Here is a 12,931-nt window from a genome sequence, read left to right as displayed (position 1 = left end):
CTCGTTCCTGATGGGGGAGGGGGAAGGGGAAGGGGTGAGGGAGAATTTTAATGCATATAATGTTCTTTGGGCTTTCAACAACAGCTGCTCCAGTAGTGGTGCTCTTGGGGGTTTCTTGTACCAGAAAACACCTGTCTTCTGAACAGATGTTGAGCAGTGCATTTCATCCCAGCCACAGTCATTTGTCACCATGGACCTTTCCTTCTGTTTTATCTGCCACCACAGCTATTGCAGAGTGGGAAGTGTACACTGATCTATACTCAAATGCCCACTTCCCTAACTGATTACATGGAAGAAACCCCTAAAGGAAGCTTCAGAAGTAGGTGCTCATTAGAACGATATGTATACCACATGCTCCATTAGTTAGGTTTGAACATAGAGACGACAATCAGGCTGTGTAAGTCATACTGAAAGTTTAATGCAGCACAATGCTGTGGCACCAGAGACCTTGAAGCACTCAAACAAACAACCTGTTTATTGGTGAAACTCCCCCTGTGGGTTCGGGGGTTAGAATAGGTCCGAGGTGTTCCTGCCTGTTGTAAGAGGCAACTAAAATGAGTCTCAAACGTTTGAGCCGTAATGTGATGGTCCCCTAAAGGGTTTGACCTCCATTTTTCAAAATTTTCTGATAGCGCGTACCATTTGGGGTAGGACGCCTTACGTGATGCATCATAAATCCATCATGCCCTAAGATCTGGCACACTCACTATCGTCATGGAATCGGACTTGCACCGAGCTTCCGGCCACTTCGGCCACAGTGTGTTCCCGGTAGCATGCTTCCCTCCATTGTGTGCCTCCATCTTTGCACTTACTATACGAATGGATATTCAACACCAAAAATCCAGCACAGTAGCCAGCCCATTGTGGTGGGATCGTCATGTACACCCTTGGTGGTAGCCCCCTGACAACACAGGGATCGCACTGCTGATGCCTGAGCTGCTAACTCCCCACATATGCCGAGGGGTAGATGCCCATCTACCTGGGGCATCAGGACTCCCAGCAAAGGCCATCCTGCCAGGTGGTCTTCGGTGTGGCTGGATGGTGCCCGTGGGGAGAGCCCCTGGTCGGAGTGGGTGGCATCAGGGCGGATGACCCGCAGTGAAGTGTGGTACATCATCTATTGCTGGTGGCCAGCCGCCAGCAGTCTCTAAGTGTTCAAGGGCTCAATTTAATGCAAATACATATGACCCCAAATTGTTCTCCTCCCTGGCCACACCATTGGAGGAACGACAGGCTAAGAATGGCAGTGAAACTTATTCGCCACAGTATCTAGTATGTATGAGAGCTGATGGGGAATCCTTTGTGTCCATGAAGCCTCAGTTCTTTGTAGAGCATTTAGAGGACCAGTTTGGGGAGGTGGAGGAATTGTCCAAAAAATGCGGTCTAGGTCAGTCTTGATAAAAACAGTATCCTCTGCCCAGTCACGGGCACTACTCACTTGTAAGAAGCTGGTGGATGTTTCTGTTACTATCACGCCCTATAAAAGCTTAAATATGATCCAGGGCATTATCTTCTGCAGGGATCTTCTTTTACAGTCCGATGACAAGCTGCACGCCAACTTAGAGCAACGAGGTGCATCCAACGGAGTCCGAGGGATAATCAGGTTGCCACCAGTGCCTTCATCTTGGCCTTCGCAGGCGACACATTACCTGAGTAGGTGAAGGTGATGGTCTACCATTGTGATATCAAGCCATACATCCCTCCCCCAATGCGGTGCTTTAACTGTGGGAAGTTCGGCCATATGTTTTCCTGCTGTGCTTCCAGCCTCATATGTTGAAATAGTGGGCGTCCATCCCATCCCAATACTCCATGTGCCCCACCTCCTATCTGTGTTAACTATGGAGAGCACCATCCCCCTTGCTCGCCAGACTGTAGGATTCTACAGAAGGAAAGGAAAATAATGAATCCTACAGAAGGAAAGGAAAATAATGGAATACAATTCCCTGCACCGACTGACCTATACTGAGGCTAAAAGAAAATTTGAAAGGCTCCATCCCATGTGCATGACAACATCTTATGCCGCCACTGTCACTACTGTTGCAGCCCCATCCGTTGAACAATTGCAGTCAGCTCTCAGAGCCATAAAACCACTCCTGCCCCCTTGATGGTGGGGGGGGGGGGCACTTCCCTCTCTGGGAGCAGCACCCCCCCCCCCTCCTCCCAACCATAAGGGACATCAGTCCCCACTTCTAAGCTAGAGAAACGTAAGTCTTCTTCGGCTTCTCTCGCCAGAAAAGGGGCCCCTTGAGTCACTCCCTTCCCAGGTTCCTACCAGTGGCAAAGCAGATACCCACTAGTGGCTGAAGAAACCACAGGTCGCTGGTCGTAGGGCTTCGCGGTCCTCTTCAGTCACAGATACTGAATCAAAGAAGCCCTCCCAGCTAGGGCAACCCAAGGAACAGTGCGAGAAATCGAAACCAACAACCCCCAAGACCAAGGAAATTGTGGTGGCACCCGCACCACCGCTACCTACAAGCTCTGCATCTGATGACTAGGTGGAGCTTTTAGTGTCCCCTGAGGATGTAGCTCTTGCCGATGCCTCCAAAGCAATGCTCCTAGCCAATAGCCCTCTGCCGGTGGCAGCAGCTGACCCTGTATATTCTGAATCAGTGCCTCTTCATACAGCTTTAGAGGCTGTTGCTGTGAGGATAATAATGACCTTGGATATTTCAGTCTGCAATGTCTACCTTCCTCCGGATGGTGAAGTACCTCTTAACGTATTGGCTGATCTGATCTCCCAACTCCCACACCACTCCTACTTTTGGGGGACTTCAACATCCATAAGCCCTTGTGGGGTGGCTCTGTGATTACTGGCCGGGGTAGAGATGTCGAGAACCTTCTCTCTCAGCTCGACCTCTGCCTTCTCTCTCAGCTCGACCTCTGCCTGTTAAATACAGGAGACCCCACACATTTCAGTGTGGTTCGTGGCACTTATTTGGCCATTGAACTATTGCTTTGCAGCCCAGGACTTTCACCATCTGTCTGCTGGAGGGTTTACGACGACTTTTGTGGTAGTGACCACTTTCCAATCTTCCTGTCACTACCCCAGTATCACACTTCTGGACGTCTGCCACGATGGGCTCTTAACAGGGCCGATTGGCTGGCTTTCACATCTGCTGTCACTGTTGACACTCTCGCACATGGCGCTATTAATGTGGTGGTTGAGCGAGTCACTGCGTCGATAGTATCGGCAGCAGAACACATAGTTCCTCTTTCTTCTGGGTGCCCTCGGCGTAAAACTGTGTCTTGGTCGTCGCCGGAAATCGCTGAGGCCATCAAAGAGCGCGGTGGGTCCTCCAACGGCATAAGCGGCATCCATCATTGGAGACTCTCGTTCTTTTTAAGCGGCTCCGAGCCCGTGCCTGCCACCTGATACAAAGACAGAAGCAAGAGTGTTGGGAAAGATATGTTTCCTCCATTGGTTCTTGTACCCCCTGCCTCCTAGGTGTGGACTCGGATTCACCACCTTTATGGTTACCCGACCCTGCTCGGGGTGCCTGGGATTTCAGTAAATGGGGCCAGTGTGCACCGACTCCGGTGAAATCACTGAGCATTTTTCTCTGAGTTCTGCATCTGCAGGGCCAACGGTCTTGCCGCGGTGGTAACACCGGTTCTCGGGCTGGGCTAGCACTTGGATGGGTGACCATCCAGTCTGCCGAGCGCTGTTGGCAAGCGGGATGCACTCAGCCCTTGTGAGGCAAACTGAGGAGCTACTTGATTGAGAAGTAGCGGCTCTGGTCTCAGAAACTGACGTACGGCCGGGAGAGCAGTGTTGAAACCTGGGAAGAACCCTGCTGCATTCGACAGCATCCTCCATATCCAGTGATGCCTATGAGCTGAGGATGACACAGAGGCCAGTCAGTACCGTTGGGCCTTCATGGCCTGTTCAGGAGTTCCCCCCCCCCCCCCCCCCCCCTCCTCCCTCCTGCATCTGAAAACGATCAACAGGATTTTGGTTCCTTGAAAGAGTGGGCAGAACAACAGCATTTGTCTTTTGCGTCACGCCACCTTGAGCCATACAATGCTCCTGTTACTGAGTGGGAATTCTTCAGTGCTCTTGCCCATTGCCTTGACACGGCTCCAGGCCCTGACCAAATTCACTCCCAATTTCTCAAACATCTGTCTGTGGCCTCACTGCATCAGATTCTCTCTCTCTCTCTCTCTCTCTCTCTCTCTCTCTCTCTCTCTCTCTCTCTCGAATCGCATCTGGGCTGAGGGATTGTTCCCGTCCCAGTGGCAAGATAGCATCATCGTCCCAGTGTTGAAACCTGGGAAGAACCCTGCTGCACTGGACAGCTTCTGCCCCATTAGCCTCATCAACATTCTCTGCAAATTGCTCGAATGGATGGTGAGCCAGAGGTTGTGTTGGCTCCTGGAGTCTGGGGCATTCTGGCTCCATCCCAGGGTGGATTTGCGTTGAGCCTCCTTGTGCCTGGAGTCTACCGTCTGAACAGCTTTTTCCAGGTGCCAACATCTCGTAGCCATCTTTTTTGACTTACGGAGGGCCTATGACACGACCTGGCACCACCACATCCTTGCCACGCTGCATGAGTGGGGCCTCCATGGCTCACTCCCGATTTTTCTGTGGAACTTTCTCACCCTCCGTACTTTCAGTTTTCAAATCGGAGGCTCCTTTAGCTCCTCCCATATCCAAGAGAATGGGGTCTCGCAGGGCTCTGTATTGAGCGTTCCACTATTTTTAGTCGCTAGCCTAGCAGTAGCTGTAGGGCCATCAGTATTTCCCTCCTTATATGCTGACGATTTCTGCCTTTACTTCAGTTCCTGAGCCATTGGTGTTGCTGAACGCTGACTACAGGGAGCCATTCAGACTGCGCAGCCATGGGCTCTTGCCCATGGGTTTCACTTCTCTGCCGACAAGACCTGCGTTTTGCACTTCTGTCGGCGACGGACAGTCCATCCTGACCCCGCACTTTTTCTTGATGTAGTCAAAACGTATTGCTTTTTAGGACTGGTTTTCGACGTCCGGCTAACATCTCCCCTACATTCGTCAGCTTAAGCGAAAGTGCTGGCGGCATCTTAACGCCCTCCACTGCCTGAGCAACACCACTTGGGGGGGCCCATCGCTCTATGCTGCTGCGGCTCTACAAAGCCCTAGTTTAGTCATGACTTGACTATGGGGGTGTAGCGTATGGTTCGTCAGCGCGTGCAGCATTGAAGTTGCTTGATCCTGTGCACCACTGTGGGGTTAGTCTAGTGACAGGCGCTTTTTGAACGAGTCCAGTGGCCAGTCTACTAGTGGAGGCTGGAGTCCCTCCGTTGCACATCAGGTGCCGCCAACTGCTCGCCAACTATGCAGTGCGTGTCCATAGTTCGCCTCAGCATCCGAATTACCATCTTTTATTCCCAAACACAGTGGCTCATGTCCTGGAACGGCGACCTCAGTCAGGGATAATGATCGCTGTATGTGTCTGTTCCCTATTGTCTGAGCTCGAGTCCTTTCCTTTACAGAGTCTTGTGTGGGTCCATAAACATTCGCCTCCGTGGTGTGTGCCTCAACCCAAAATACGACTGGACCTATTGCATTTCCATAAGGACTCCGTTCCTCCTGAGGCATTCTGCAGTCACTTCCTATCGATTCTTGACATGTCCCAGAGTTCTGAAGTCATCTATACTGATGGCTCACTGGTTGATGGTCGTGTAGGCTTTGCCTATGCACACTCGGAACATATCCTCCTCAGATCCCGCGTGTCGTATACGACACACCAAATTGGTGAACTTTGTTTAGCCACAGCTCCGATGTAACGCCAGAGACACATGTCTAAGTAGTTTCCCAGACGTCTGCGAGATGTCAGCATGGATTCCTGTGAGTTTTAGCGGTCTGGCGCGTGAAGTGACGAGTGTGAGCTTTGTTTCCTGAGTGCATGCGTGAAAAGGCGGACAAAATGATGTCGAGATTTTGTAAGTACCCATCTATGTAAAGTTATTTACATTTTGTGTTACCTTAACGTGCATAATGTTTGACGCAAATACTAATGCTCGGTATGTGAGCATTTTAAAACCACGAAATAATATTTTTCACTGTACTACAAAAGGCTTTGTACACGTGTGTCGGATAGGACACATCAGATTCTCAAAAAACCAATCAAAAAAATTTTTAAAGAACAATGTTTCCTTGCTAATATCAACCATAACATCAAATAAAACGCAATTTTTTTTAGCAAAATTAAATTTAGAGGGTAGAGGATCTGAGGAGGATATCAAACAGCTCTCTTTGCCAGATGGCTGCAGTGTCTTCACTGCCTAGCTGGTGGTAATCTCTCATGCCCTTGAGCATATTCGTTCTTGCCCCAGTGTATCCTACCTGGTCTGCAGTGATTTGTTGAGTGGTTTACAGGCCATTGATCAGTACTACCCATGCCTTCCTCTGGTAGCAACTATCCAGGAGTTTGTTTATGCCCTCGAACGGTCTGGTCGTTCAGTGGTCTTTGTATGGACCCTGGGGCATGTTGGAATTCTGGGAAATGAGATCGTTGACAGGCTGGCCAAACAGGATACTCATAAGCCACTTCTGGAGATTGCTATACCCAAACCTGACCTCCGATTGGCATTACGCCGCAAAGTTTTCAGGGTTTGGGATACTGAATGGCGCAATGTAGTTACACCCCATAAACTCCGTGCCATCAAGGAGAGCACACATGAATGGAAGTCTTCTCTGTGGGCTTCTCGCAGGGACTCTGTGGTCCTCTGCCACCTTTGCATTGGTCACACTTGGCTGACGCATGGCTATCTTCTCCGGCGTGAGGCCCCACCATGTTGTCGCTGCGGTTCGTTTCACAGTAGTCCAAATTTTGTTGGACTGTGCACATCTAGCCGTTCTGAGGTGGAATTTTAATCTTTCTGACACACTTCCTTCAATATTAGGAGACAGTGTCTCCACGGCTAACTTAGTTTTACGTTTTCTACGTGATGCTGGTTTTTATTCTTCGCTTTAAGCTTTAGTTCCTGTCCTTTGTCTCCCTGTGCTTTCTAACCTAGTACTTTTAGGTTAGAGATTTTAATGTGTTGGAGAGTGGCTGGCTCATCCTTTTTTATCCTCGTGATTGGCCAGCCCAAGACATCGGCTCTACTGTTTTAAGCTCTTCTGCCTGTTTCTTGTGTGTCTGTGCTTCTCTTGTCTTCTGTTGTCCCCAGTGTGTTCAGCTTTGTGTGATTTTTTCGTCCATCTTGAATTCCTGTGGTGTGTACTGTTGGTTTTCCGTTTTATCCCATGGACTTTGTTCAATGGAACAAGAGACCGATGACCATGCAGTTTGGTCCCTTTAAAAATCAAACCAACCAACTAATCTTGGGTGAAACGATGAATACCGCATTGCCATCACAACCTGGCAAACCACAGGAGACATCCTGGATGCTTCCAGAGTCATGGTGGCAAAAGCACTGTAAATAATGAATGGGAGAAAAAACAAAACAAAAAAATCACATTTCACCCACTTCCCCTCAGGGGGCTCAAGACTTTTGTGAATGTGTGTATGGTGAGCACAAGCCACAGAGATTACAGTATGCCCACAGAGGTTTTTATGTGTTGGGTGAAGAATATCATTGATACAGCTATGTATGTAGTACCATTGAATGAAGGGAAACAATATTCATGGTGCGTTTTTGTTGATATTGTTTAATTTGGTTTGGTTTGATGTGGACGTTATCTGGCAAGAGCTTCTGTAATTGCTGAGAAGTAATGTGGTAATGTATGGACACTGCGAACATGCTTCTGTCTCAAATAATGTAAATGGGAGGTACTAAGTCTTTGTTAATGTGCCAACTAGTGAACTTTTAGATAGCAGAAGGGGAAAAGTACTCAGCTTTGACATTTTAATTATTATAAGTTATGTGACCATGATTTCTATTAAATATACCTATCTGATTCTGTTTTTAGTTGCACAAAATGAAATAATGTCTGTAAATGAATAAAAGTCCATGGTCCAAGAAAAGCGATTTGAAGACAGGTCTACTGAGGCTTACACACCTGAGAATGTCGGAATGTATTTTGAAGAGATGAGCTTGTACCTAATGACAGGCAAATCATACAATGGCTTTCCAAATCTTTGTAGGCTGACACGGAAGATTTTAGCCATTCCTGCTGCTAGTTTATTTTGAGTGGTCACTTCAGAAACTTGCATAAAATGTAAATGGTCATAAGAACGTATTAGACCTCTCAGCGACACTCACTCCTGATCAAATACCAAACTTCATGATGAATACAGGAATTAGTGACCACAGGGTTATTGTAGTAAGATTAAATATTGTAACATCCAAATCTACCAAAAATAAGTGCAAAATACATGTCTTTAAAAATTAGATAAACAATTTTTCACGCCAACCTAAGATCGACAATTGTTCCAGGTCTTATCCTTCAGGACAGTCATTGTACTGATGCTTCGATTCTTGCTATACACCTTGCAGTACAGTTTGTGACAACATTGGCATCCTCTTCTTACGTGACTACCTTTTTTTTTTACAGGAGCATAACACTGAAGACATCCCCAAATTATATGATGAACCTTTCACTGACTAGGAACTGCTTAAGGGCTTAAGGGTCTTGCCCCATCTCCCGATACAGCTCCAGGCCCTGATTTAGTTCATAACCATATGTTCCAAAACCTAAAAATCTAAATGTTACTCAAAGGCTACATCTACTCAGGGTCTTCAACTGTATTTGGCTCAAAGGTGTCTGCATCGATCACAGCGACAGTTTGCTGAAGCGGACGAATACCATCCCGAGAGAGTTGAAACCCCAAATACGTGATAGATGCCTGAAAAAATTTTGATTTCTGAAGATTACACTTAAGACCAGCAGTCTGTAAGACATGAAAAAGTGTGCGGAGATTTTGAAGATGTTCGTCAGTGGTGGAGCCAGTGACAACAATGTCGTCCTGGTAATTTATACACCCAGGGACAGTGAGCAATAATTGTTCCAAGAATCACTGAAAGAGAGCAGGGGCGCTGGCAACCCCGAATGGCAATTGTTGGTATTGATAGAGGCCGAAAGGCGTGTTAAGGACCAGAAACTGCCGGGAAGCAGCGTCGAGAGGAAGTTGATGATAAGCTTCTGACAGGTCAAGTTTATAAAAATACTGGCCTCCAGCAAGTTTAGTGAACAATTCTTCAGGTCGAGGCATAGGGTAAGTGTTAAGGCATTGAGCATTTACGGTGGCCTTGAAATCACCACAGAGACGAATATCACCATTTGGCTTAGCAACGACAATGACAGGAGAGGACCACTCACTGGAAGTGACAGGAAGCAAGACCCCTGAAGCAGTGAGATGATCCAGCTCCCGTTTGACCTGATCACGAAGGGCCACAGGAATGGGCAGAGCCCGAAAAAACTTAGGCCGAGCAGTGGGTTTGAGCGTGATATGAGCTTCAAAATCGTTTGCACGGCTTAACCCAGGAGAAAAAAGGGACAAAAATGTAGTCGACAAGGAATCCAGTTGAGCATAAGGAATAGCATCAGAGACAATATTGACAGTCATCTATGGAGAACCCAAAAACCCAAAAGGCATCGAAACCAAAAAGATTCTCCGCGTTACTATGGTCGACCACAAATAGGGGAACAGTGCGAACGACAGATTTTTAAGATACCTCAGCATCAAATTGTCCCAAGAGAGAAATCTTCTATTTATTGTAAGTCTGTAATTGCCTAGTGACAGGTGACAGGATTGGAGAACCCAACTGAAGATACGTCTGAGAATTGATGATAGTGGCAGCAGAACCAGTATCCACTTGCATGCGAACATCTCGACCAAGTATCTGGACAGTGAGGAATAACTTCCCTGAAAGGGAAGAAGTACAATTGACAGACAACACAGAATCAGAATCAGCGTCATGTTCATGAACATCATGTATGCGGTCGGATTTGCAAATGGATGATGACACATGACCCCGTTTTTTTTTGTGACACACGGCCCAACGTTGTGGACAATCTTCTCGTGAATGTTTCGTAAAACACCGTGGACATGAAGGAAGTTGCTGTGGGTTTTGCTGCAGTTTCTTAGAGGTTTGTTTACGGTTAGGCCAAGGCTGCACTTGGGAGTGTACTGTGACCACGTCAGCCAGCGGGGACACGCCACACGCTTTATCAACTTCGCACAGAGGTTGTATTTCCTCAATGTCACTCCATGCCTCTATTTGCACTCCAGCGGCGAGAGAAATTTCAAAAGACTGAACGATGGATAGGACTTCATCTAGAGTTGGATTTGCCAACTGAAGGGCATGTTGCCTAACTTCTTTGTCAGGTGCCGATCGGATAATAGCATCCCGTACCATGGAATCGGCGTAGGATCCTTTGTGAACTTCAGTAACAAATTGACACTTTCTACTGAGGCCGTGAAGTTCAGGAGCCCAAGCGCGATAGGATTGATTCGGTCGTTTTTGACAATGATAAAAGGCAACACGAGAGGCTACCACATGCGTTTGCTTTTGAAAATAGACGGACAGAAGGAGCACATTTCAGCAAAGGGCAAAGATGCAGGATCTTTCAAAGGAGCCAATTGCAACAACCGATACATTTGAGGTGAAATTCATGAAAGGAGCAGACACTTACATGTTTGTTCATCCGCGACATGAAATGCCAAGAAATGCTGTCGAAGACGTTTTTTGTAATCAGACCAGTCTTCCGCCGTCTTCTCGTAAGGAGGAAAGGGAGGTAGAGACAACGACGGCATTTGATGCCGCGATGAAATCACGAATCGCAATTGTGAGAAGCGTTTGCTGTTCTATGAGACCTTGCAATAATTGCTCTAAAGTAGCCATGGAAACGTGTGTCAACGATGGAAAAGAAAAATCTCATCCTCATCGCCGATTGTTATAACTTCAAGTTGAACAAATATATTTCAAGGAAGACGCAATACACAAAAGTCACATATCAAGTAAACAGAGTAAGACGTGTGTACACATTAACAGTTAAATCAAAACTGAGTCTTGAGTCTAGCGGCCGCTGGCTGGCTGGCCGCTTAGGTGGCGCTGCTGCTGCATGACTGGCAGACAGCACCGCATGTAGAGGACGTGCGTAACTGCGCGGTGGCACTTTGAAAGATCGGTGAGTCACAACACCCGAGGCACTCCCAATGATACCCTTGTCTCTGATGAGCATATGCTGATGAGAACACACTGGCTTCTGTTACTTAAGACGTCTTCGAGCCACTCAGTTATCTGGGAACCTATTCCATATGCTGTTACCTTCTTTAAGTCTGAAGTGGGATATCATGTTGAATGCTTTTTGGAATCTAGGAAAGTGGAACCTGCCTGTTACTCTTCATCCATAGTTCGCAGAGTATCATGATTGTCAGTTTTTATAACAACAAAATATGTGTAAATTTTCTTTTTTTATAATATTACTCCACTCTTAATATTATATTCAGAATGGTGGAGGGAATGCTGTGAAATGCACCCAAGTTGAGACTGTAGAGAGTTTGGCAGCATGGACATAGGTGTGTGGTGTGGTGCATCGTTACTCCATAGGTCGACCCAAAGGGGCTTCTACTCATTCTCTCCCAAATGTTAACATTGTCACACATTATGAAAAAAAATTGCTCCTATATTTCCATGGTATACCATTACAGTAATGTTATTTGTAAGAAGAGACTTCTTTGCTCAGTTCACAAAAAATCCATGTATTTATATTCATTAGGGCATTGATAACAATGCTGTTGAGTGTCCTGAATCAAACATTATTACCATCTCCTCTCCATCTCCCCCATCCTACTTGGACAGGGAAAGAAACTGTATATGTCCTTTTGAAAGGAGCTGTTCTGGAATTCGCCTTAACTGATTTTAGGAAACCATGGAAAATATAAGCCTGGATAACAAAATAGGAAGAGCCTGGGTACTCCAAAATGAGTAAAATGCCATAATCCATGTGCCATCTTGCTTGATGTGTTTTATCCAATGGCTTCATTTATTTGGTAACTTATTGTGGATTTTTGTACTGAATATTCCTTATTAGTTTTGTGTGGACTTTGTAATGTAATTAGATCTATCATGCTCACCCAGGCACAGTTCAAATATAAGCACCTTTTTGGTTAACATTTTCAGGATGAAAAAGCAAGTCATGCAGACTCAGTAAAGAATCCAGTGATGATGGCTTTACCAAGACTGAGGAACTGGTTTCCAAACTTGGTCATAGCTTGTGATGTAAGTACCTTGCAGTTATTTGTTGAGTTCATCATTGAAAGTGCAATGCACCACGCAACAGTTGTGTGTGATGCAACAGTTGCAATACAACAACTTCTATGTTTCAGTGGTGTTCTCTTTTAATAGGTCTGTCTTTGTTCCTATACTAGTCATGGACATTGTGGGCTCATGAAGGATGGTGTCCTTGATAATGAAGCAAGTATTGCAAGAATTGCAGAAGTTGCAGTATCATACGCGAAGGCTGGTAAGTGAACTGTTTAACCAGACAATCTATAAGTATGAAATTTAGACGTTTCTTCCAGAAAGTATGTGAAAAGCTTTTCACAGTTTAAGTAATTTGTTGGTTGGTGTGCTACTTTGGAGTCTGCTAAGTTTTTCCCCCTGCTTTTCCACCCACATAATGACATAGGCCTAATTAAGAAATTTATATACACCAGACCCATCTCGTGTGCATGAAACCAAGAGGTAGTATTTAATTTGCATAGCTTTATAAGCTTATATATATATTTTGATACGTGATATTGCCATTTTATATGAAGATGTACAGTTACATTCAATGCAGCAAAGGTACTATACAGTAGTATGTGTACAGGGCCAGTTCAAGAATATTTTTTCACACAAGCAACATACAGTTCTGCATCCTGCTGCCTCTATTTTTCCATATGAATGATATATTATTTTCTCTTGACGCCCTTCCCTCTCTTCCTTAAACATTAGTTGCTGTTACTTGGGATTTTGGTAATACCTTTAAAAATAAATCTAAATCCATCAAGTGTTAAAG

At 46.0% G+C, this 12,931-nt stretch overlaps 1 protein-coding gene across 1 annotated transcript in view; it reads left to right on the top strand.

Annotated features, from left to right (window-relative positions):
* The window catches only part of LOC126248014 (delta-aminolevulinic acid dehydratase), a 49,504-nt gene that overhangs the window by 20,140 nt on the left and 16,433 nt on the right, over window positions 1-12,931 (top strand). The window contains exons 3-4 of the mRNA XM_049948597.1: window positions 12,052-12,150; window positions 12,277-12,394. Of these exons, the coding sequence (XP_049804554.1) occupies window positions 12,052-12,150; window positions 12,277-12,394 (217 nt within the window). The remainder of the gene's footprint in view (window positions 1-12,051; window positions 12,151-12,276; window positions 12,395-12,931) is intronic.

Source organism: Schistocerca nitens, chromosome 3, assembly GCF_023898315.1.
Source record: "Schistocerca nitens isolate TAMUIC-IGC-003100 chromosome 3, iqSchNite1.1, whole genome shotgun sequence".
Lineage (NCBI taxonomy): Eukaryota > Metazoa > Arthropoda > Insecta > Orthoptera > Acrididae > Schistocerca > Schistocerca nitens.
This window is presented reverse-complemented; position numbering and strand designations above follow the sequence as displayed.